This window comes from Astyanax mexicanus, chromosome 11, assembly GCF_023375975.1.
Source record: "Astyanax mexicanus isolate ESR-SI-001 chromosome 11, AstMex3_surface, whole genome shotgun sequence".
Lineage (NCBI taxonomy): Eukaryota > Metazoa > Chordata > Actinopteri > Characiformes > Acestrorhamphidae > Astyanax > Astyanax mexicanus.
In genome coordinates, this window is record NC_064418.1 from 45,682,501 (window position 1) to 45,707,859 (window position 25,359).

General features: G+C 37.3%; 2 protein-coding genes across 4 annotated transcripts in view; one reads left to right on the top strand and one right to left on the bottom strand.

The window, feature by feature from the left end:
* The window catches only part of kansl1l (KAT8 regulatory NSL complex subunit 1-like), a 40,238-nt gene extending 27,654 nt beyond the window's left edge, over positions 1–12,584 (bottom strand). Inside the window, exons 1-4 of one of the 3 annotated variants that reach the window (XM_049484782.1) lie at positions 12,440–12,584; positions 10,861–11,041; positions 8,655–9,563; positions 8,155–8,223 (exon numbers count right to left, since the gene is read on the bottom strand). In XM_049484782.1, the coding sequence (XP_049340739.1) occupies positions 8,155–8,223; positions 8,655–9,563; positions 10,861–11,012 (1,130 nt within the window). In that variant the 5' untranslated portion in view covers positions 11,013–11,041; positions 12,440–12,584. Of the gene's footprint in view, positions 1–8,154; positions 8,224–8,654; positions 9,564–10,860; positions 11,042–12,420 lie in introns of all 3 variants that reach the window. The other 2 variants (XM_049484783.1, XM_022680066.2) reach the window with 2 other exon arrangements.
* Positions 974–25,359, top strand: part of LOC103023016 (uncharacterized) — a 29,166-nt gene continuing 4,780 nt past the window's right edge. The window contains exons 1-10 of the mRNA XM_022680067.2: positions 974–1,114; positions 16,834–16,921; positions 19,000–19,044; positions 20,531–20,569; positions 20,725–20,772; positions 21,203–21,247; positions 22,680–22,724; positions 22,860–22,904; positions 23,996–24,185; positions 25,158–25,353. Coding sequence (XP_022535788.2) covers positions 16,840–16,921; positions 19,000–19,044; positions 20,531–20,569; positions 20,725–20,772; positions 21,203–21,247; positions 22,680–22,724; positions 22,860–22,904; positions 23,996–24,185; positions 25,158–25,353 — 735 coding nt within the window. The 5' untranslated portion in view covers positions 974–1,114; positions 16,834–16,839. The remainder of the gene's footprint in view (positions 1,115–16,833; positions 16,922–18,999; positions 19,045–20,530; positions 20,570–20,724; positions 20,773–21,202; positions 21,248–22,679; positions 22,725–22,859; positions 22,905–23,995; positions 24,186–25,157; positions 25,354–25,359) is intronic.

The window sequence follows — 25,359 nt, forward strand, 5'->3', positions numbered from 1 at the left end:
ATGTAATATTATTATTAACTGATTTGTTTTTTTCGGCATCTGTTAAACTGTTAACACTGTTAGTGATAAGTAACCCAGTGAGTGTTACATTTTAACCTCCATGTGCACACATGTGACACGCTAAGGAATTGAAACAGTTTTCTAAGTCTGTCGATTGTGGGTCATCCGAATCCATTTTTTTCTCATTATTCCTCCCACTGTTTTCCTCTTGTAATAACTGTACAAATTAAAAGACCTCTGCAGAGATCGTTATTGGATTTCATACGTTTAATAAAATTTGGAAGCATTATTTTGCATGTACACAATGTATGTTATTACTTTAACACCAACACTGTTGATCTTACTCTGACAAATATACTGTGTAAAAACATACACATAGCCTACTTGTCAACAGAAAGGATTTTTCACATTGTAGATTTTTATTCATATAATATTCATCACTTAAATATAATTTAAGTAATATAATATAATATAAGCCCAATTTAACCCTTTCAGACCCTGCATCCATTACAATGGACATAATGTATTTTATATATTTTTAAATGTTTTGTTGCATGTAGCACTGTTTGAGAGCTGTTGTCCACCAGAATAGACTAACTAATTGATTAACTAGCCAATGAACTAGTTTATAAACCAACGAAACAGTATAGTAATAGTACTAGTAGTACTAGAGTCACTGAGGCAGTAAAGTAATGTTTTTTTTTTTTTTTACTGTTAAGGGATAGTTTATGAAATGAAAAGATCAAAATTAAATATAAAATGGAATGGAAATAAAAAATATATATTTTAGTTAGTTGCATTTATTTGCTATATAGGTTTTATAGTATTATATTATTATTATTATATTATTTCTTTTTTTGTGCATTACAGGCAGAAAACAGCATTCACTGGGGATAATTTAGGTCTGAAAGGGTTAAGCAGTGACATTCTTGCATATTGAGTACTGTACTGCCGAATCCCCCCCACTGACTGAACCCTGCGAACGACCTCTGAGTTTCCATGCTGCTGCCTTTTTGTGTTCTCGTGGGTGAATGTTTCTGGCAGCTCAATAATCAGGTTACCATGGGATTACTCTATAATCTTTGGCTTGCCAAGACCTGCTCTCACAGCCACGGTGAGCCATGATTCTCTTATGCAGACGTCTATTATAAACATCTCTGTTAAACAGGCGTGCTTAGTGCTTTCAGGATCATATCAGTACTGACAGATTAAATAATTAACCATGCACTAAACATCTGTGTTTAATAGATTTTTCTGTATTTGTATTTTTACAGAAAGACAGGTTTTTTTTACACCCCTTATAGATTTTTTTTGCTCCACTGATTATATTTTAGTCGTATAATAATTACAGACTGCAGTCCTGTATCTGTATTCTTTATTATTATCCTCTTTTCAACCTGTTCTTTAATACTCAGGACCCCACAGAATATAAAACCACCACAAAGCAGCTATTTTTATTATTATTATTATTATTATTTGGGTGGTGGGTGGTTATTATTCTCAGCACTGCAACGATTAGCACTGATTAGCAAGGTAATGGTGGTGGTGTATGAGATGTTAGTAGAGTGTGTTGTGCTGGTGGTACAGTATGAGTGGATTAGATACAGCAGCAGTGCTGCTGGAGTTTTTAAACACTGTGTTTAATCATCACTCACTGTCCTCCACTCTCTTTTAAAGTCAGAGACAGAGGCTCTGAATCTGATGCTGCACAGAGTTTACAGTGTCGATCATCTCCTACTCTTTTAACCCTTGTGTGGTGTTCATATTTTTGTTACTCGTTTACTTTGCTACTTGTATTTAATTCAGCAAAATTAAGCAATTTTACATTAAAATGCTTTACACATGCTTGCTTCACCTAAATTGCAAGCAATATAAACAGCTTACATGGTTAATATTTGCCCTTTACCTTTCTTATGTTAGATTTCTTTCAAAAAGTGCTACTCTTTTTTTATTAGTTTTTTTAATAAAATGTAAAAGAAAATGAATTTAACTCAAGATATGAGTAGAACATTTGTTTAGTTTCAAATTTACAAATGAAGCAATGTTTATTAGCCCTTGGCCAAACAGACTTTATATAAACGGTTAGGGGTGGGTTTGGGGGTGTACAGTGTGTGTTTATCGAAAATGTGTTTTGATATATGTTTTTCACAAGAAATGAGCCAAAGCCAATGAGTTTGAGTTAGAAAAAATATTTTTTTAGTATCATTTGATGAAAAATGAAAAAGGGTCCCACATACCCGAACACCACACAAGGGTTAATCAGTGCTCACAGGATGCTGTTGGTTGACTATTCTCATTCCAGTTATAACACTGAGGTGTTTAAAAACTCCAGCAGCACTGCTGCTGTATCTGATCCACTCACTGTACCATCAGCACCACAAAACACTACTACTACTAACACCTCATACACCACCACCACCATGCTATTCACTGCTAATCACTGCAGTGCTGAGAATAAAAGACCACCACCCATCAGGTGGTCATAATGTTATGCTTAATATTATAATATTATGACCCACCATTACTCAGGGTCTTACTTAGTCTGCACTACTGAACAAATCTGCAGCATATGCAACGTCTGGTCCTCCACACATATACAATGGCCCAGTCTGCCTCCTGGCTAATAGGAAAATTCCAGGAATACTTACAGGGCAGCGGAGCAGCAATGAACACATACTCCACCACCCCCCCCCCATCCCACACACACACACACACACACACTGAATAGTGAATATTTGAGTAATGTTCTAATATATATTATAGCAAGAACTACCTAAATAAGAAACGAAAAATTAATTACTTTGAAAGTATCCTCAAGTGCTGTCACAAAGACCATCAAAAATGTTAAGATGAAACTGGCACCCATCAGGAAGAAAAGGAAGAACAAGAGTTCCTCTGTTGCACAGGGTAAGTTCATCAGAGTTACCAGCCTCAGAAATCACAAGCTAACAGCTCCCCAAATAAGAACACCTAAATGCTTTTTTGGTTTGGTTACCACTTTTTCTACATGATTCCTTACGTGTTCCTTCATAGTCTGGATGACAGTAGTTATTTACTATATAGGAAAAAAATAAAAACGAGTGAATGAGGAGGTGTGTCCAATTTTCTTTTACCTGTACTGATGATACCAATAAATCCATAATTCCTGGAATTAGCTTATTTAGGAGTATTTTATCATATACAATTGTCCTGCTATACATCATCAATCATGTGATCGCCCTGTTTTTAGGACTGTGGGAGGAAATCGGAGACGGCGGAGGAAACCCTCAGAGACACAGGGAGAACATGGAAACTCCACCCAGACAGAGACTTGAACCCAGCACCCCAGCGCTGGTAGGTGAACGTGCAAACCACTAAACCACCATTCTGCTATGCGGAAACCACGCATCTGATTAAAATCTTGTACACAAGCCCGCATCACACAATCAGACCCAACTATCTAAAGCTGGAACACTGATGATATCTCAAAAACTGTGGAAAGAGGTAGCAGACAAAATTTAGGAAGAAAAATAAAAATGAATAGAAACGAACGTGAAAAATGAAGGATATTATAATTAAAAACACAATGTACTGAAAAAACTCATATATTATATAGGCCTAGATGTTTTACGCACAGAATGATCTATTTTGAGCATTTGTTACTTTTATTGTTGATGATTATTATGACTTACAGTCAATTAAAACCCAAAAATCAGTGTCTCAGAAAATTAGAATATTATATATTAAGACCAATTGGTACTTTTGGCAGTGTGGGCAGTGTGCCAAGTCCTGCTGGAAAATGAAATCCGCATCTCTATAAAAGTTGTCAGCAAGGGAAGCATGAAGTGCTGTAAGATTTTGTAGGAAAACAAAACTGCACTGACTTTAGACTGGATAATAAAACACAGTGGATCAACACCAGCAGATGACATGTCTCTCCAAACCATCACTGATTGGTGGAAACTTCACACTAGACCTCGAGCAGTTTGGACTGTGTGTCTCTCCACTCTTCCTCCAGACTCTGCTCCCTTGATTTACTTTAAATGAAATGTAAAATGTACTGATGATCAGTGATGGTTTGGAGAGACATGTCATCTGCTGGTGTTGATCCACTGTGTTTTATTATCAAGTCTAAAGTCAGTCCAGTTTTGTTTTCCCGCAAAATCTTACAGCACTTCATGCTTCCCTCTGCTACTGACAACTTTTATGGAGATGCAGATTTCCTTTTCCAGCAGGACTTGGCAAACTGCCCACACTGTAGCCAAACGTACCAATTGGTCTTACAATATAATATTTTAATTTTCTGTGACACTGATTTTTTATTGGGTTTTAAATGCGTAAATGCTTCACATTTTGAACTGTATCACTGAAATAAAGTAACATTTTAATGATATTCTAGTTTTCTGAGATGCACTAGTATATAGGATATCTCTAGTTCACAGCCTATCATATCTTCTATTTTTATGCTAAGCATTGATCCATTTTACACAGTAAGGGTCCGTAACTGTAAAAGAAGGGATGATACAATCTGAACCTGTAGTGTAATTAAATCAGTGTGTGAGACCTTGAAAGGCCGCACTGACACAGCTTGAGATGAAGGCTCCAACAAAGGCAGGCTGAAGTTTGCCAAACACATCATGTACACCCCAGGGACACAGGTTTTGTTCCCAGAGCTCATAAACCAATGGCTTTTGTCATTCCCTTCCCTGTTTATTACACAGACGTGACATAACAAAAGACATCCTGCGCACATCCCTCCTGCTCCCCACACACCGTCCACTTTCCTGTTCCTGCATTCCAGCCCGAGCCTGCAGGTATCCAGGCAGTACGCAGCCAGTCAGCAGGAGAAAGAAGGTCATCCTGGTACTGGAAACCAACGCAAGCTCCTCCAAAACCCACAGCACAGCCAAAAACAACAATTCCCAACAGCCCGTCTCCGGCATGCAGCTCAGGAATGCTTATAAAAAAAGCTGAAACATCTAAAGAACCAGTTATGAGATTTTAGTCTCAACATTTCTAGAATTACACCAGTCTAGCATCTGGGAGCAGTTAAAAATCGCAAGGTTTCTACTTCATAAACAACAGGTGCTTAAAAAAAAAAAGAGAGCTTAGTGTGGAATAGAGGTGGTACAGCGATGTCAATGGGAACTTGTATCACATAAAAAAAAAAGCCTAGAAAAGTTGAAATTACTTAAATTATTATTAGTTATTATATCTAAATTGTAAGTTCATTTTATTGATTTGTATTTTTTGTTATATCAGTTGCTTTGCATAATAATTCTACTTTGAATGTTATGGTCAGGTAATTAAAATAAATATCTTAGAATCTTAGAATTTATTTAAGTAAAAAATACAGATTTAAATAAAATTAAATAAAATAAAAAAAAATGCTTTAGAGTAAACAGTATAGAGCATACCGCCAGTTTGAATATGTGGCCACAAATGTTCTCCTAATTTAAAAATTTGTTTAAAAATATCAATTTTTACATAAAAAAGCAGTGTGTAAGACTGGTGGAGGAGAACATGCCAAGATGCATGAAAACTGTGATTTATTTAACCAAATATTGATTTCTGAACTCTAAAAACTTTATGAATATAAACTTGTTTTCTTTCCATTATTTAAGGTCTGAAAGCTCTGCATGTTTTTTTTGTTATTTTAGCCATTTCTCATTTTCTGCAAAATATTTTATTTGGAAATTTAGGAGAAATGTTGTCTGTAGTTTATAGAATAAAACAACAATGTTCCTTTTACTCAAACATAAACCTATAAATAGCACAATCAGAGAAACTGATTAAGAAACTTTTAACTTTTGAATTTGTAACCCATTATCAGCTAAATAGAACAGCGCAAAATGTATTTCTGTTCACAATAACTAAACTGAAATGTTCTGTTTGTTCAAGACAGAACAGGACTGTTTGCTGGAATCTGAACACAGAGAGTCTCATCTCCGTCCAAAACAGAGATCAGAAGCTCGACTTGAAAAGCTCTTTCCTCTTTCTCTGATCTGCACACAAGACAAGGCAGCCTGAGAACTGTTTGTTTAGCTTCTCCTGGACAAAGACAGCAGACTTCAGCAGAGTCTAATAAATGCAGCTGCAGAGACAGATTTTAAATAATCATAGAAAATTAGATGAAGAAAGAAAATGCTATGGAGTATAGTATAGAATAGAGAACACAGCCAACCCAGATTTAGCAGCTCAGAAAATGTTGCTTGGTGCTTGTTCTTATGGCCTTTTTCCCATTTTAAGCTAGGCCAAATGTCACGCCAATCAGATTCTACTCAGCTGTATACCCCCCCATAACTAGTAATTAGGGCTGTGAATCTTTGGGAATCCCACAATTCGATTTAGAATCCATTCTTGGGGTCACGATTAGATTTTTATTTTTTTGATGGCTTTTTTCTTCATCCTCCATACTTTAGCGGCGCAACAACAAACACTGTAACACGACACGACATGCCTCTCTGTAGCCTAATAGAGAGGGAGTAAGAGCAAAAACTTTCCCTGTCCTGTTGCTGCTGTCTCGTGAAACTCACCTACTGTCCTGCGAAGCTCACCTACTGTCCCGCAGAGCTCGGCTACTGTCACGCGGTGCTTTTTAACTGTCTCTTTGAAAAAGCTTCACGAGACAGTTAAAAAGCTCCGCGGTACAGTAAAAAAGCTCCGCACGACAGTAGCTGCACGCGCAAAAAAAAAATAAAAATTGAAAATGAGAATCGATTCTGAATCATTCAATGTTAGAAACGCGATTCAAGCTCAAATCGATTTTATTTCTGCACCCCTACTAGTAATGCCATAACACAACACATGAACGCCATCTACCCACCCAGAGAGAGCATGGTGCACTCTCGGGTCTCCGGCAGCTGAGGGCAAGCTGCATGACCAGGATTCGAACCTTGAATTCAAATCTCCTGGACATAATGGCAGCCATTTAGCACATGCAGTGCATGCGTGTGTGTCTGTGTATGCATCTGCAGCTGCTTGATAAGATTCCAGGTTGCAGTTTTGTTGCGACATGCTCTAAGAAAACAGCAGAGCGGCGAAAAGCCTCGACACGGAGGACAATTCCTCGATTATGTAATGCCCTCACTCAGCTCACAGCACTTTCAGCAGTAAAGGATGTGATTAGTCAGGGTCTAAGATGCTCAGCTTTCCTTCACACATTTTAAAAGTCTAAAACAGCATCTTATTCCACATGCCAACATGTCTCAATTAATTATTTAACAACCAACATCGCTAACAAACAGATCAAGCATAACTTTATGACCACCTCCTGGTTTCTAGTCCTTCATCAGTGGTCACAAAATGCTTCCCACAGGATGCTGTTGGTGGACTATTGTGGACAGACAGAGGTGTTTAAAAACTCCAGCAACACTGCTGTGTCTGATCCACTTGTACCAGTACAAAACACTGTACATTTACCTTTACGTTTAAAGTATTTAGCAGTATTTAGCCCTTATCCAGAGAGACTTACAACACTGCTTCGTTGTTTACTCCAAAATATCTATAGCTACTTTATAGAGACTAGGATCAAGAGATACACAACGTTTGATAATGTTTAGAACCCTAGGAGATTTTTTTTCTGAACAGTAATAATACACTAATCACCACCACGCTAATCAGTGTTAATCACTGCAGTGCTGAGAATAAAGACCCACCACCCAAAACAATATTATCTGCTCTGTGGTGTTTAAGATCTTCAGGTTCAGTCAATAAGCGGAAATGCTACAAAATCCAGTGAAAAAAGTTTTTCAGAGAACAGCTAGAAAGAAAAAAATCTAACATATCAAACAATTTTATATTGTAAAAGTATATTTAAAAAAAAAACCTGAAAGAAAAATGTATATTTAAAAAATATGGGGTGATGTTTTCCTAGCCATGTGCTCAATAGCACATGGCTCTCCATGTCTCTCCTTTCCTCCGCCTCTGTCCTTAGTGCTCCCGCTTGTGCTAGTTTGTAACCACGCCCCCTCATCAGCTATCCCAGGTGTTTTCCATTCCTCATGTGTGTATTTAAAGCTCCTGTGTTTTAGCATGTCACGTCATGTTTCTACGTAAGTCAGGATGCTTTTTTTCCCTCGTTTTCTGTCTGTCTAGTCTGTGTTTATTCTAGTAGTCCTGTCTGTTCAAGTCCCTTATTTTGATTTATTGTTTGTTTTCTGGCAAATAAATTACCTGTGTTTGCGTCTGCCTTGCGAAATCCTTGTTGCTATTCCTGACATGATGAGTAGCAATGGAAATAAACTGAGGGAATAGTTGGGAATAGTAAAGCAGTGCTGGAACAGACTCTCTACAGCAGCATTCACACACTTACACATAGCACCTTCACACTTTCATCACAATCATAAGTAGAAAAAGACACAGATAAAACACAGAGAACTCTGTAACTAATAAAAGTAGGAGTCCATAAATCTTTAGATAAATTACAGATGAAGCCAGAGAGCGGTGCGTACTATTTCTTACACCTTTAAAAAAGAATCTTGCTTTGAAACTGGAGAAAACTGCTACAGGAAGAGTCACGTCTGGCTGATCCACATGGAAACAGCTTTAGCCTTTATCTCTTTAGCTTTAGCTTAGCTTAACCTGATTGGACTAAGTCTCAGTACTTTCAGTAGTGAAGAAAAGTGGTAGTGTGTATGCTCAGTGGAGCTGAAAAAAATATACATAATACTCACTCTGAGGTAGCTGTGGTTGCTTTGGTTTCTCTGGGGTCCCACTCCTCATCTGAGCTGCTGGCCGTGGCGTCCGAGTCTAGATCCGCCTGGACTGTGTGAAGTATGGCCTGTCCACACTGCGCTAAACTCTGCACATCTTCACTCAGCTGTTTGGAATGGAAGCTTTGATGCACAGAAGAGGAATCAAGTGGACTGCTATGTTCGTTCTGCTTCACTGGAGCAGAGTTTAGGTTTTTGGGTTCTGGTGGGCAGGAAGATATAGGTGGACCCTCATTATAGACTGTTCTGTCTAAACCCTGTAGTTGGGTGGTACAGTGCTGTATGGCATGACCACCCAGGAGTGTCTGCAGCCTGAGCTTCGCCCGGCCTGCTCGAGCCATTAGTGACTCGTGGTGAGAAGCTACCACCTTCGTCCGAGTCTTCAGGGTCTCCCGCAGTGCTGAAGGCTGCAGAATCTGAGATGATGAGGGCTGAATCTGCCTGAAGGCCTCAGTTTGGTTCTGCTTGCTGTGGTTGGGCTCCTGTGTTCTCACTGCGGGAGGTCCAGGCACGGAAACACATCCAGCAGATCTGCTCTGCCCTCCGGAGCATTGCTGTGGTGAAAGGAAGTGGGTGACACCCTGATAATCGTCTGTGGAACTGTCAGGCTGCTCTGGGCTGGTTCTCTGACAGTTCTCCATTGCTGGGGAAAAATCCACATCAGGAGACGCTGTAGATAGCGCTGATAAATCTGTTCCGGGTTTGTCCGTGGAAAGAAACTCCAGTAAAGATTCTTCATTCGACAGCAGGACAGTTTTGAAGGACTCTGATTTAGCAAACAACGATGATAAAAGCACCTCAGGAAGATCTACAGAGCTCTTGGAGTCACAGGAGTCCAGAAAAGGCTGGGAGGAGAGATTCAGCCAAAACCTGCACAATATATCAAAAGGTCAATATATTAACAATAAGCTTCAAGTGCATTTACATTAGGCATGGGCAATATAGTTCAATATAATATAATATCACAATATTTAGGAATATTTTCATTTCTTATACCGTCAATACACTTTTTTAAACATGTCGAGGTAGCACTGAGGGTATAATCGCATTAACTGTATAAATCAAATTACTCTTTTAATGCAATTTTTAAAATGGGATAGTTAATATTGCGTACATCTTTACATAGAGAAGCGGTCTACTGAGGGAATCTTAGTAGATAAAGATTTTCTCCTGTCAAAAATAATTGCTTCTGTAAAGAACTGTAAACTTTATGTGTCAGTAATTTTCATCTTTTACTTAATACATGTTTCTTTTATTTAAGTGAAATATAAGGATGTATTGTTTGAACCGTGTTAAAAATAAAAGCTGCATGTAAGGTTGAAGGGGCCTTCTTACTATTCTTTAGAAAATAAATAAATAAATACTGTTGAACTTAAATGTAAAGGAAAGGAAAGCGTAGGGTTTATCACTTTAAATAGTGTTGTTTGTTTGCAAAAAAAAAGGAGTTGTTATGTAAGACCTAAAAATCTAAATCGTAATCGAGAATCACTCATATATTTTAAGAGAATATTAAGATTATTCTTCCTTGCAATATCGCCCAGTCCTATACTGAGAATATCACCATTGCTTCAAGAACACTGACACAACTGTACATTTCATTACACAGAGTGTTAAAAAATACAGTTTAACTGGATGATGTGCAGCACAAACATTGTACTGTGCATAAAAGTGTATTTAAATATCAGTTTTTAAGAATCTGCAAATGTTGATGCATTCTGTCCCCATGTCAAAATATTGCAACAAAGACTGTGTATTGTATGACTGTTTTACTCATTCCCAGCTCAATCAGTGCATAAATACCAAATGTACACCTTATGTGGTGGTTTTAACTGTTCATATTGATATCAGAATCATAAGGTATTGACCAGAATTAAGAACTATATATCATAATATAAATTTTGCCCATATCGTCCAGATCAGCTGTGACATCCCCTTAAAGACTAAAATTGACTAATTCAACACTATCCTATGTGAAGTACAGTGTCTTTTATTCTTAACCTGCTGTCAAGCATCCAGTTAAACAGGATTAGTTACACTCTTTGTAATGAAATGTACAGTTGGATTAGTATACTGTAGAAAATGATGGTATGTCTGATACAAACAAAATCAAAATGCCCATATTTATTTCCAGGGCTGAATACTGGTTATCTGATTATTAATGTAGTACCAGGGAGCATAGTTTTCCTCCAGCAGTTTAAGTGCAGCTTCAGCATCCATGCTCAGCACAGCACCGTCAGAATCCATGTGCTCAGTTAAATTAGGAGATGAGATTTCCACTCTGCAGACTTTGTTTGATGACTTGTTGAGGGCTGCTGTCATTCCTGTTCAACACAGCTCCCAACAAAATCCTAAAATCAATATAGAGAATACCAGTTATTACATTCATCATACAGACATGATTTCACAATCAGTGGTTTGAAATCTGACTGCCTGACTGCCTAACAGCCTGATTACCAGCCTAACAACCTGCCTGTGAGCCTAATAGCCTACCTGACTGCCTAACAGCCTGCCTGACTGCCTAACAGCCTGATTACCAGCCTAACAGCCTGCCTGACTGCTTAACAGCCTGTCTGACTGTCTTACAACCTGCCTGTGAGCCTAACAGCCTGCCTGACTGCCTAACAGCCTGCCTGACTGCCTAACACCCTGCCTAACAACCTGCCTGTGAGCCTAACAGCCTGCCTAACAGCCTGCCTGCCTAACAGCCTGCCTGACTGCCTATCAGCCTGCCTGACTGCCTAACACCCTGCCTAACAACCTGCCTGTGAGCCTAACAGCCTGCCTAACAGCCTGCCTGACTGCCTAACAGCCTGATTACCAGCCTAACAGCCTGCCTGACTGCCTAACAGCCTGCCTGACTGCCTAACAGCCTGCCTAACAACCTGCCTGACTGCCTAAAAGCCTGCCTGACTGCCTAACAGCCTGCCTGCCAGCCTGACTACCAGCCCAACAGCCTGCCTGCCAATCTAACAGCCTGGCTGACTAAGAGCCAGCCTAACAGCCTGCCTGCCTGTCTAACAGCCTGCCTGCCTGTCTAACAGCCTACCTGCCAATCTAACAGCCTGGCTGACTAAGAGCCAGCCTAACAGCCTGCCTGCCTGTCTAACAGCCTGCCTGCCTGCCTGTCTAACAGCCTACCTGCCAATCTAACAGCCTGGCTGACTAAGAGCCAGCCTAACAGCCTGCCTGCCTGTCTAACAGCCTGCCTGCCTGCCTGTCTAACAGCCTACCTGCCAATCTAACAGCCTGGCTGACTAAGAGCCAGCCTAACAGCCTGCCTGCCTGTCTAACAGCCTGCCTGCCTGTCTAACAGCCTACCTGCCAATCTAACAGCCTGGCTGACTAAGAGCCAGCCTAACAGCCTGCCTGACAGCCCCAGATGAGGCTGGTGCGGCTGGTGATGTATTTTTACAGCTGTAACGATCATTTAAATGTTCAGTTTCAGTCTCGATAACACTATTAAAACGGATAACACACACTGGCTACTCTAAGTAGTGTTTTTTATCTGTCTGTAATTATCCGTCTAAGTTAATCTAGTTTACTAAGTGTTGTATTATCTGATTAGTTAATATAAGCTATTGTATCCAGCGTTAATTCGCTGTTTAAACTGGACCTTTCTAACGTCTGATTACAAATCTGATGGACTAAATCATCAGATTTAAAAAAAAGATTATACCGATTTAATCAGTGACGATTAAACCGGAGATGATCAAAAAGTAATAATTACCGTAAAAAGCGATAATTACCGATTATTCCTGTAGATTTTCGCAGTTTCTTCTCCGCAGGTCTGAAAACGGCCGTTAACGGCTCCGCCGGCTGGAGCTCGCGCTGCCCCGCGCTGCGCTGTTCGGACCGCTGCCCGCACGCGCGCCTGCACTGAGCTGCACTGAGAGCGCGAGCGCTGGCGGGCGAGTTTACGTTTTTAGACCAATCAAAACGCGCCCTGGGACACCAGACCAGAGCTGGTGTATAAAGAGACTGCCCACTTCCCATACATCAATAAATTACTGCTCACCGATAGAGGGAGCCCGCGAGTGAGTCCAAATGGAGCTGGGGTGAATGGAGCTAAACGGCTAAAAACTAAAATTAAAAGTACTCAAGTGCTCTATTAAAAAAGTGACTTGAGTAGAAGCTGAAGTGCTTTTTAAGCTCCATTCCTAAGTAGAAGTACTAAAGTATTCAACATTTTTTTTTACTTTTTAAGTATTGTAAGTAGTTTAATGTAAAATTTAGTACTGAAGTACTGTGTTATTAGTGTAGTTATTATAGAAAGCAGTGGGAAGTTAGCAGTACTAAAGGCAGAACAGGAGCAGCGAAACTCTCTTATAAGATTAGCATGATCTTTTGATTCACTCAATGATGAGGAGCTTCATCAAACCCGGTGACACAGTGCAGAGAATCTACCGCTCTGACTTTAGTAATAATGTGGGTTTAAAATGATTTCGAACATTTTTTAAAATTGAAACGAGGAACAATGCAGCACATAAACAATTAATCAGAGTAAAAGTATTAAATCTATCCAAAATATGTACTGAAGTAAAAATAATACTCCAGTAGATTCAGATACAGCATTTTATTACTTAAGTACAGTAGTGAAGCACTTCTACTTCATTACAATACATCTGCTGGTTGGTGAGCTGATGCTGGAGTTACAGCAAATTAAGTGTAATATCTTTTTTAAATTATCTATGTCGTACTGAATATTTTTTTTGTTCTGTGTTGAGAAGACAAGTACATTTTTCAGTATGAAAATTATTAATCTTTAATAAACTCTAATTTTGCTCATTTACTCCATAGGAATCCATTCATTTTGGACTTATTAAGGAGCGCCCTCTGGTGGTCCAATAAATTCAAAAGACATTTTCAAGTGGGTATTCTCTATTTTATTAGAGATTCTCTGGCCAGTGAAAATAGAGTAAAAACCACCACATTCAGCACTGCATACATCATTATTACCTCTAAGTTATTAAAAAAAATAAAATAAAAATAATCTGATAATAAATCTGAAATGTTCTGCAAGTCATCCAGACTATTAAGAAAAACATATAGAATTATTTAGTAAATAAAATCTTTTAAACAAACCAGAATGTGTTATGTATTTTAAATTCTTCAAAGTAGCACCTCTTGCTTATATTAGACAGCTTTGCACATGTCTGCTGGATTTTCTCTGTCAGCTTTATGAGGTGCCTTTTAAACCTGGAATTCGGCCTTTCAGTTAACAGCTGTGCTGAATTCATCAAGAGTTAATTACTTGCCTCTTAAATAAACAAAACCATTAAATGAGAAATATGTATGTAATATTAAACCAGAAAAACATTTTTAGTTTAGTTTGTTAATAAAACAAATGTATGTTTGTGGATTCTTCTCTAAACACACTTATCTCGTTAAGGATGTGATGCTACCATCTGGTGGTCAATGTGCGACATTACGACTGACGACGCAAAAGGTTATGTAGTGTGAACCTGGCATTACTACATCCCACACGGCACACTCACTTTGTGTCCCGCTCCCCTCAGGCAGGAGGATGCGGAGCATCAAGTGTAAAAGAACAAGACTGTGAAACAATTTTATTCCAACAGCTGTAAGACTCTTAAACTCCGCCTAGACAACACACTTCACTGTCACTTCACAAGAACAATTACATATTAATACAACACTGTCAATTTACTGACACTTACACATTTTTTCATGTTACTGATTTTCATTTACAATTAATTATGCTGCTATAGCAATTTGCACTTTATGATATTGTTGCTACATTCCTACTCCTCTTTATATTATGTGTATTTATCATGATATCTATTTTATTCTATTTTATTTGATCTTTGTATTATCTTATTTTAACTATTGCTATTGGGTGTAACTGTGAACATACAATTTCGTTCCACCTCATATACCACATGGGATGTGAAATATCAATAAAGTCTGCTTGAATTCTTGAATACAAAATGATAATACCCAAGATGCACCCAAGGGTTGCTTTTCATGGCAGGGGTGCTGATTTCGGCACAGCTGTTGTGCCGAATTCAGCCCCCCACTATGAAAAGCAACCTCTACTTGCCTTTATTGATTTGTTAAATATGATGTATTCAAGTTTATTTAGTTAAAATAAACAAACTGATGCCAGCGGATTATATCAGCTTTTGATACAAGCATTGATATAGCGCGAGCTCCCGAGAAGGGGTTGCGTTTTCTGGCGGGGGTGCTGGATTCGGCACAACACCAGCATGAATTTGAGAGTCAAATGAAAACTGAAAGTGCCACCTCTCATGCCGGCGGTTGAAGGTTTTAGCGCGCGTTTTTGAATTTCTGGCAACAGAAGCGCAAAGACTGTTTATATAACTTCGTGTCTGTACCTACCTGTACTTCAGTATTTAAAGTGATATATACAGATAGTATATAGGACTGTTGGCTGGGTCAGTGCGCAGTGTGGGGGTCCTGTTTGGAGTCTTCAACCTGAATAAAAAGAAAAAGCTTGAGAAAAGGTAGGCATCACGCATTATATAGTGTACTGTGTGCAGATAGTGCGTCTACAGTTTAATTGATGAGCGAAAACGATGAGCTTTGTGTCCTCAGTATCCTGTGGTGTGCTGGTTCTATCTGTTGTAGATTCGATTTTGAGCAAAGTTGCATTAGTTTACATTGCATTGCATGTACAAATAATTACAAATAATGACGTACATTTAGCAGCAGAGGACATAAAAATCAACTACGCTGATCTCCGACGTTAGGATTGACCTATGCACTTCGATTTTATGCTTATTCAAGGTTATGTCTTTATAAGCGTGGACGTAGTTAGACCTGTTTTAATAGAGTTTCAACGCCCTCAAAATATTCTTTATTGCTGTTTTCTTTCATATACAGCACAATCAGTCAAAAGTTGGGACTCACCTTCACATTCAGTGCTTTGCTTAATTTCTTTATTTAATTTATTTTCTACATTGTAGATTAATATTAAACACATGAAAACATTTAAGGGACACATATCTCATGAAGACGCTGAGATTAAAATACTAAGAGTGTGCAGATGTGTCCTCAAAGATAAATGTGATACTTAGAAGAATCTACAATATAAAATTCTCGTCTGTTTTAAACTTTTTGTTTACAGAATAATTCTGCATGTGTCCATGTATAGCTTTAATAAACGCTTTACTATTACATTTACAAAAAAAAAAAAAAAAAAAACATGCATACACCTACAAAACAGAGCGGGAATTATCGGCACCAAGTAAATGTGCAAACCAGCCTCACACTACCGGGATCAAGAAAGGAAGGTCGAGGAGGGATTGAGGAAGATTAATACTCACTTGTTTAAATTAACGTTTAAGTTATAATTTATTATTGTTTGTCTACATGTTATTTGTAATATTGTTTTTTTTTACACTTACTTGCTTATTTCACTTTGTAGTTTATTTTAATTGTATTACTGCCTATTATATTTTTTGTTTTTATATTATTAAGTTATTAATTAAGTATAATAATAATCATAATAATAATAATAATAATAATAATAATAATAATTATTATTATTATTATTATTATGAAAAATCTGTCCATTATTCCTCTTAAGAATTAATGGGGAAGTCCATATTTAAATATCCATCAGTTGATTTTAATGGGCAATTTATTGGAAAATGGTGGGAAAAGGTGGAAACAGGTGCGTAAACACAGTTTTAGAAATGTGCATTATGTTGGGTACATGCCATTTTATGACTTTTATGTGTATATGCATACCTTCACTCCAGAACCCACACAGAGTATTACGCGTTAATATTTCTTCATGTGAACATAAATACATTTTCAATAGAGGAACTGAATAAATAAATGAATTGAAAATAATGAAATAAAAATAAATAAAAAAATAACAAAAGAAAAGTATAATTTTTAAAAGAGGCATGAGGCATTTTTTATAAATTGACAATAATATTGTTTAATGCAGCTATTTTACATACAGCTATACTACAGTATACAGTCTAAAATCTAAAGCTTTACCTGGACAGTAGAAACTGTTTCTCCAACAAAAGCAGGATGATTTTTTTTGCATAATCTATTTCCATTTAGTATTTATTGGAGGAAATACGGGAAAAGCCTTTGTTTTTGCTGTATTAAACAATACTACTTTCCTTTTATTTTATTTCAGGGGCAAATGGAGATCATTCGGTCTAAAACAATTAAGCTGAGTTTGATGATGAATGAATACAGCACTGTTAGGAATATTCAAGATCCTGGTAAGCAAATCACAAACCTTATGGACATGGTTCTCAAGAATAGTGACTTCATCTGCAAATGTGTGTGCTTGCTTGATATCTGTTTATGGTTATAGAGTAAACAAACAAAAAGAGTTGTAGTAAGGCATTCACAGTTGTAGAAAGTTTTGATTTTTTTTTAGAATTGTTGATAGTGGTGTTAAAGAGAACGAGTGCCTCACCACACGTAAAATGTACATCCAAAAGACAACACATGAAACTGTAGTGACTGTAGTTTAAATAATGAATTAAAACACATTACAGAATCAAATTATAAATAATACATAAACTATACATAAAAAGCTAAATTAAATGAAATTTAGCCTGTTATTCAGAGAAACGTTCAGAGAAACTTGTAAATTGCATTTTGTTACACAAATGGTGAGTTAATTAATTCATTCATCTAGATTGTTACTATAACAGAGACTCAGGTCTGTAATAGTAAGGAACTGCTGTTGCTGCTGAATTTAGCAGAAAATGCTATTTTGAATATGCTATTTTATAAAAAAACAGTTTAAAAGAAAAAAAACAACTGTCATTAATGTCAGTGATGTGCATTAAAATGATCATAAATGCAAAACACTAAAGGCAATTTTATTAGTTTTAGAAAACTTTAGAAAAAAACATAGTTACAAGTTTAAGTTTAATAAAAACTTGCTTTGCTCTTCTGCGACGGTAAAGTCCATATTGTCGCTGTCCAGTAAAAAAAAAGGTTTCTCCATTTTTGTCAATTGCTAGGTTATTACGCAGCGTGAACACAGAAAATGTCAGTTAAAATCAAGAATTCTTGATAAATGGACAAATAGACATTCTCCAAAATTACTTGAATTAAACTCTTTTTATTTTGATTTCTATTGAAGTTTTTGCTCTCTCCTGTAAAGATGCTGTTTTGGAGACTTATTTTGCATTGGACAGCGATGATATGTTCCATTATGTATGCAGGCATAGACACCTACACCCATTACAGTTATAGAAAATCTGTACAGCAGGGGTCTCAAACTAATTTTGGCCGAGGGCCACATTGGCATATTGGCTGTCCTCTGAGGGCCAGATGTAACTTATACATATAAGAAAATGTAACCAGATGTAATATAAAATGAATGTAATTACTCCCTAATGTTAAATAACTCTCAATATATTATTTATTCAATCAAATATTACAGTTGCATGGAAAAAATGTTTGCTTGTTGCTCTATTAACATAAATCCTTTTAATTTGTCATGTTATGAAATCCAAAAACTCCATCAATCAAGAACCAAACTAGTCAAGTGAATAGAAATGACATCAAATACAAGTTATATTAACTTTGATCAAAACGTTTGATGCTGAAATAAGGCTTAATAAATATAAAATCAAAAATTGTGAGCTGTTAAGAACATTTGACAGATTTAGCATTTCCTCAGATTTAGCAGTTCCTCATCCAACCACTAGTGGGAGCTGCAGCAGCAGCAGCACAAGCCCGCAGTCTTTACTTAGTCAGAGCTGCAGCCCAGCCACGGGCTACAGGACTCAGCTGAGCCAGTCTGGAGCGTTTTAAAAAAATTAAGTTCTTCTGTGTATGAAATAAAGATTTTTAACCCCACTAACCGGATAATACAGCTCACTACAGTTCATCTTTCAGCCCAAGCAGCTAACAGCAGCAGTTTAGAGCAGCAGTCACGGAGTCACTGCTCGGATTGCATTATAAACAGGTCAGTTAGCGCGCTGCTAACCTCAGGATGTTTATAACTACGGAGTTTAGTGGACACACCACGGCTGCAAGGTTAGACTGTTGAAGGCTACTGAAGACTATTAAAGCAGGCAACGCAGCGTAAGCAAAAAAACAAAAACCACACACACACACACACACACACCAAAATACAAGTTAAGATAAAATATGAAAACGAACATAATAAAGCATAAATAATTAAATTGAATTGCGGGCCAGATGTATGCTTATTTTGTTAACCCGTGAGGGGCCGGATGAAACCGCGGCCCGCGGGCCAGTACTTTGAGACCCCTGCTGTACAGTATGTAATGCTCATCTATATTATCTGTTTTGTTTTGTTTTCTTAATACAGAAAAACCCAAAGCACCGGCTAAAAAGGCAGCAAAGCGTAAAGCAGGTCAGAATGATTTAGATTTTATATTCCTCCACTAAAAAGTGTTTCTGAAATGCAGTCTTCAAAAGATTGGTCAGAAATATATAAATAAATAGTTCTGATTCAAATGCAATAGAATGCTCAACTTTGTCACTGGACGGTGTTCTGCATACCCAGTTCTCTCGTTCTGTAATTTTTCTACTTTCCTTATTTTTTCAATTAGACTGTTAATCACTGTAGACTACCTTGTATTACAGTTAGCCTGTCTGTACCTAGAGCCTACCTTAGTGATGATTCTTTTCTTAAAATCGTCCCAGCTTGTACACATGTGGACAAAATTGTTGGTACCCTTCTGTTAAAGAAACCCACAATCCAACAATGATCATTGAAACTGACAAAAGTAATGATAAATAAAATGTTACTGAAAAAAAAAATCAAACTAATGGACACTGTGATCTGAGGATCACCAATTCAAATTCCAAATCTCCCTGCCATTACCCCTAATGTGATGTTGGTCAGCACAGGTGTCTGTTGTAACTAATGTAGCAAAGCTGGGGATTCAGCACCTCAGAGTGTGCTAGAGCTACCCAGTGATGCTGCATCAGCAGCAGTTGGAAAAGAGGTATGAGGGTATGATTCACATGTATCAGAGGAGGCATGTACTCGTCTTTACCCACCTGGAGTTGGGTTTTTGCTAGTGATAGGGAAGGACTAATGGGTGGTGTTAGAAATCAGTCCTGGCCTTCAGTAATCAGGATTATGAGTACAGCCCAGTCAATCACAGCCAGTCTGTCAGATTCAGGAATCAGGAGGGTGGAGGTCCAGATTGTGACTTTATTCACTCGCACACATAAAATCACGGACACCAAATTAGTTGGTCTACAGTCTGGTCAGTCCAGGTCCTCTGTTCTTCTATCTGTCTGAACAGGAACATTTCAGGAGGACCTTATATACACTGGTATCTGCTTTGGAAGCCACAGAGGGTAAAAATAAAAATAAAGGAAGTATAGGATTTTAGGAAGGGATATGTGGGGAATAAAGGGGAGGACAGTAGGGGTATCAACATAGGGGAGGTTGATACTCTTGCTAAATTTCCTTCGGGATCAATAAAGTATCTGTCTGTCTGTCTGTCTGTCTGTCTGTCTGTCTGTCTGTCTGTCAGTCTGTCAGTCAGTCAGTCAGTCAGTCAGTCAGTCAGTCAGTCAGTCAGTCATGACCGTAGGGGATGTTTGTATCACTTTATGGTTGGCAGACAAAAGGTCATTCAGACAATGGAAGAAGGTGGCCACATCTGTTTTTTAACTTAACATTCCTTCACACAACCATTTTGGGACAAGCTTTCTGTTTTCTGTAACTCTCTAAATGATTAGGTGAAATATTTTACGAAAAATCAATATTGTAATTATTGTGATAGACCTAGAAGTTGGAAAACATAATTGACTCTTGGTTTAGAATAATAAATGATAATCTTAACATGTTTATCAATGTTTAATTGACTTCTGTGATCAAGGGGAGACATCCACAGGTGAAGAGGAGAAGGAAAATCAAGGTCAGAATGCACTGCTTTCTTTCTTTCTTTCTTTCTTTCTTTCTTTCTTTCTTTCTTTCTTTCTTTCTTTCTGTCTTTCTTTCTGAACACAATCGTCTCTCTAAATAATACAATACAGCCATCTGACATCAGTGTGTTTCTAATGTTTCTTAAAGGTGTTGGGAATGATACTCCACCCAAAACTGGAAGAATGGTTGATCCAGGTTAGAATTCTTTTTTAATTTCATTTCCACAAAAAGGTGGGTTTAAAGAGGACATGAAACACCTTAGTTAGTATGGGATTTCTAAGTAATTAAATTTGCTGAAATGTATTTCGTGAAACATTTTAGATATAAAAAAACATTTGCAGAGTAAATTTTAATAAATTAATGTGTGTTACTAATATATGCTTTTATGCTGGTTTGTCATCATCTTGCCCTTGTGGCAGATGTAAGTGTGTGGACAGTGAAATCAAACATTGTTAGTGTTGTGCAAAACAATTTAACATTGTTTTCTCAGCTGAGAAAGACGTTTTAGAAAATGTATTTCCTACAGAGCTCAAATTCAATAAGCGTTGCCTTTTTCCTGCTTATTCAATATTATCAGATTTAATATCAGCATGTTTATTGTTTGCTGTTTTTTTTTATTATATAGACAAACCCAAAGCACCAGCCAAAAAGGCAGCAAAGCGTAAAGCAGGTCAGATGACTCTTCTTTTTTTCTTACAGAAAAACTTATATTTTATAAGATGTTATGTTTCTTATGCTGTAGTAAGTGAAATGTTTGTGGAGCACTTTCAAACGTCACAAAGTCTTCCAGTCTTCTAATGTGAACATGTTGTAGCCTGTTTTAACTGACTGTTTTCTTTATTCGAAGCAGCAACATCCACAATAAAGGGAGGAGAGGTTATTCAGGATCAGACACACATTCTATCTTAACACAATATAGAACATTTGATGTTGTTGCGATTTAAAGCTTTCAGTATTTGTTTAAAGCTCACCTTCCGCGAAAATCCAATTTTTCTTGTTTTTTGTGGAATACAGTAGGTCTCTCCGAGTTGAATGTGTACACCTGCACATTAAACTGTTTTGCAGCCCCCATTGTCTGCAGGAGCTAAGCAAAGAAATCCCCCCTCCCCCCCTCCGAAAAACGGGTGAATTTTGAATTATCTTTCTGCCTACGTAGGCAGAAACTCACAGACCAGCCCACCTTGGCTCGAGAAACTCCCAGAGGCGGAGCTGAAGCGACGCAACATCACCGCTCATCAGTTAGGAGGTGGGAGGCAGTGAGCGGCAGAGCGGTGGAGGGGCGTCGCAGTGCTCCTAGCCAATCAGAGGAGAGATATTTGCATGCTGTTTGCATGTATGAATATTCATGAGCAAAGCTGGAATCCGGTCATTTTGGACACACCCCTAAAACAGTCCATTAAAAAAGAGCTATACAGAGACACCTGAGCACTTTTTTTTTTACAAAAACGGCTCACATGTCATTCATTCATACTAGAGACCACAACTAGACATTTTAAAATGAAAGAAAAAACGACGGAAGGTGAGCTTTAAAAGGTGTAAAAAAAAAACGTTAATCCACTAAAACGAATAACGGTTAAAGGTTAATGAAGGTTAATCCAGGTTAGAACCTTTTTTTATAATTCCTTTAAGGAAAAGAGAAATGGGGATCACAGAACATTTACTTTGAGGTGGTGAGGTACACTGGAAACCATACAGAGAGCACAGCCAATACTAAAGCATGACTTACACACTTACATATTAGTATTTGCTGTGTGAATTGTATGATTTTATGTCCGCATAAACATTTAATATTGCTTTGTATGAAGATAATATAAAGAGGATTATTTCATTTTTTAAAAAGTGTCTAGATCTGCAGTTGCCCAAGAACTGAACTTTTAAGAGCTCTTTTCCAACAAGCTGTGACTAAATAAAATTTCTGCACTGTAAATTTTGTCAGAGATTTGCAATGGCAGTAGATACATCTTGAATATGTTGGCCAAAAAAGCTTAAATCTCTTATTCAATAATTGTTGTCTTTTTAATTAAAAAATCTTCACAGCCGAATTTTATGAGACGTAATATCTGCATGCTAATTTCTAATACCTGCATTTTTTGTTCCTTCAGACAAACCTGAAGTGCCGACCAAAAAGGCAGCAAAGCCTAAAACAGGTTAGAAGACTTTTCTTTTTATTCTAGAAAATATATATTTTTTGTTATTCATTTTATACCATGGTGAGTAAAATGTGTAGGTTCTGAGTGCATCGCCATGCTCATTTATATTATCTGTTCCCTTTGTTCATACAGGCAAACCCAAAACACTGACCAAAAATACAACAACGCCTAAAACAGGTCAGAATTATTCTCATAATTACAATAACTTATAATTTATTATATTAACTTGCTGAATCTATATATTGATAACTTGATTAATAGCTAATTATTGAGAATTATGTGATTGAATCCTGTATTATTCTGCTTTGATCCTGCCTACTTGCATGTAAATTAGTATTTATGTCTATGTGTTGTATATTTTGAGTTTATTTTTGATATTGTTTAGTATACCAGTACCAGTTTTTCTTATTTTCTTATTTTATGACAATGTTCTGCATTGTAGATTAAAACTTAAGTCATCCAAACTATGAGAAAAGTAGCATCTCTTACTTAGATTACAGTTTTGCACATCTTGTCTGGATTTTCTCAGTCAGCTTTATGAAGTAGAGTCACCTGGAATTCAGGCTTTCAGTTAACAGCTGTGCTGAACTCATCAAGAGTTAATTACTTGAATTTCTTGTCTCTTAGTAAAGTGTTTGCGAGCATCAGTTAAAGTAAAGTAGTGAAGAGGTAGAGTTACAGGTATACAGTGAATAGTGAATATTTGAGTAATGTTCTAATCCAGATTATGAGAAGCAAGAACTACTCAACTAAGCAAAGAAAAAAAAATACTTTAAGAAGTAAAGGTCAGTCAATTCGAAACATTTTGACAAATTTAAAAGTTTCCTCAAGTGCAGTTGCAAAGACCATCAAAAACATTATGATGAAACTGGATCTTATCAGGACCGTCCCAGAAAAGGAAGAGCGAGAGTTCCCTCTGTTGCACAGGATAAGTTCATCAGAGGTACAAGGCTCAGAAACTGCAAGTAAACAGCTCCCCAGATAAGATTACCTATTTGCTCCACAGAGTATTTTTGTTTGTTTAACACTTTTAAGTTTCTACATGATTCATTATGTGTCCCTTCATAGTCTGGGTAACTTCAGTATTCATTTACAATGTAGGAAAAATAATAACATTAAATGAGAAGATGTGCCTAAACTTTACTGTACTGTATGTTTGATTGTCATCTTATGCATGGAATGTCTAATATGCTTCTATGCATAATTGCATTCATTAAATGTGCATATTAATGATTATATTTCTTAATGGTTTTGTTTTTACTTGACAGGTGTGACTCAGCATGACAAGCCTAGTAAAAAGTGTGTAAAAGGCTACATCCACAATGTATCTAAAATAATGCTTTCGGCCAAAAAAAACAAATACTTCACAGCTCTGTTCCAAAAGGCAAAAACCTGTTCCAAACTTTTGGTTTTCAAAGAGGAGCATCATCAAGAGTATGTTGCAGCTGAGAAAAATCGGTATGTTTACAACGTCGTTAGACAATAAGCTGACATAAAATTTATATAGAGTGTGTTGCTACACAGAAAATGTGACCGTGTTAAATAAAACCTATCACCTAGATGTGCAGACTGCCGTGATTTTTTTTTCACTACAAAATATTCCACTGCCAACTGCAATTATAACAATTTTCAGAAAAGGATGGCACTTAAAGAAAAAAAAAGCTTCCACCGCAAAGACCGAGCCAGCAAAAAAAGTATCAGAAAAGAGTAAAATATACTACCTGGCCAAAAAAAGTCACCAAAAAAAAAATGTCACAAATTTTAACATTTGGTTGGACCGCCTGTAGTTTTGATTGCAGCACACATTCACTGTGAAATTTGTGAATGTCACAAGATTTATTCCAGTCCAGTTTTGCATCTATTTTTCACCAAGATCTTGCAGCAGCATTGATGATGGTAGAGTCTGACCACTGCTCAAAGCAGCACTTCTCCATTCAGCACATCCCAAAGATTCTCAATGAGGTTAAGATCTGGACTCTGTGGTGAACTCTCTCTCAATTCATGTGTGAAAATGATGATCTCATTCTCCCTGAACCTCCATGCTCTCTTCTCCAGCCCGATGAATCCTGGCATCGTCATCTTGGAATATGGTCGTGTTCATCATTAGGGAAGAAAAAAATAATCTATTGATGGAATAACCTGGTCTATATTCAGTATATTCAGGTAGTCAGCTGACCTCATTCTTTCAGCACATACTGTTGATAAACCTAAACCTGCAGACCAACTGCAGCATCAACCAACCCCACATCATTTACTTACTTAAATCCAGGTGGAAACTTTTTTTGGCCAGGCAGTATATGTGGATCAATGTGACCCTAACTAGTTAGTCAGTCATAACTATCTACTGCATTAGTAATTAGTAAAAAAAAAGTGTTATGTTTTCCTGCTTAATAATTTCTTGCTAATATTTGGTTCATTTTCTATTTTTAGAATTCCAGTAAAACTGGAAAACATCGAGTATGAGCACCAGCGTACAGGTGAAACAGACATTAAGGCTGGGTGGGATTCCAAGCTTTCCTCCTTGAAAAAATTACCTTTTTCATTTGATGCCACCAAGAAACAAGAAACCAACGCTGAACACAAGAAAATTCGAGACATTCTTAAAAACCCCATCATCAATCAACGAGTCAGT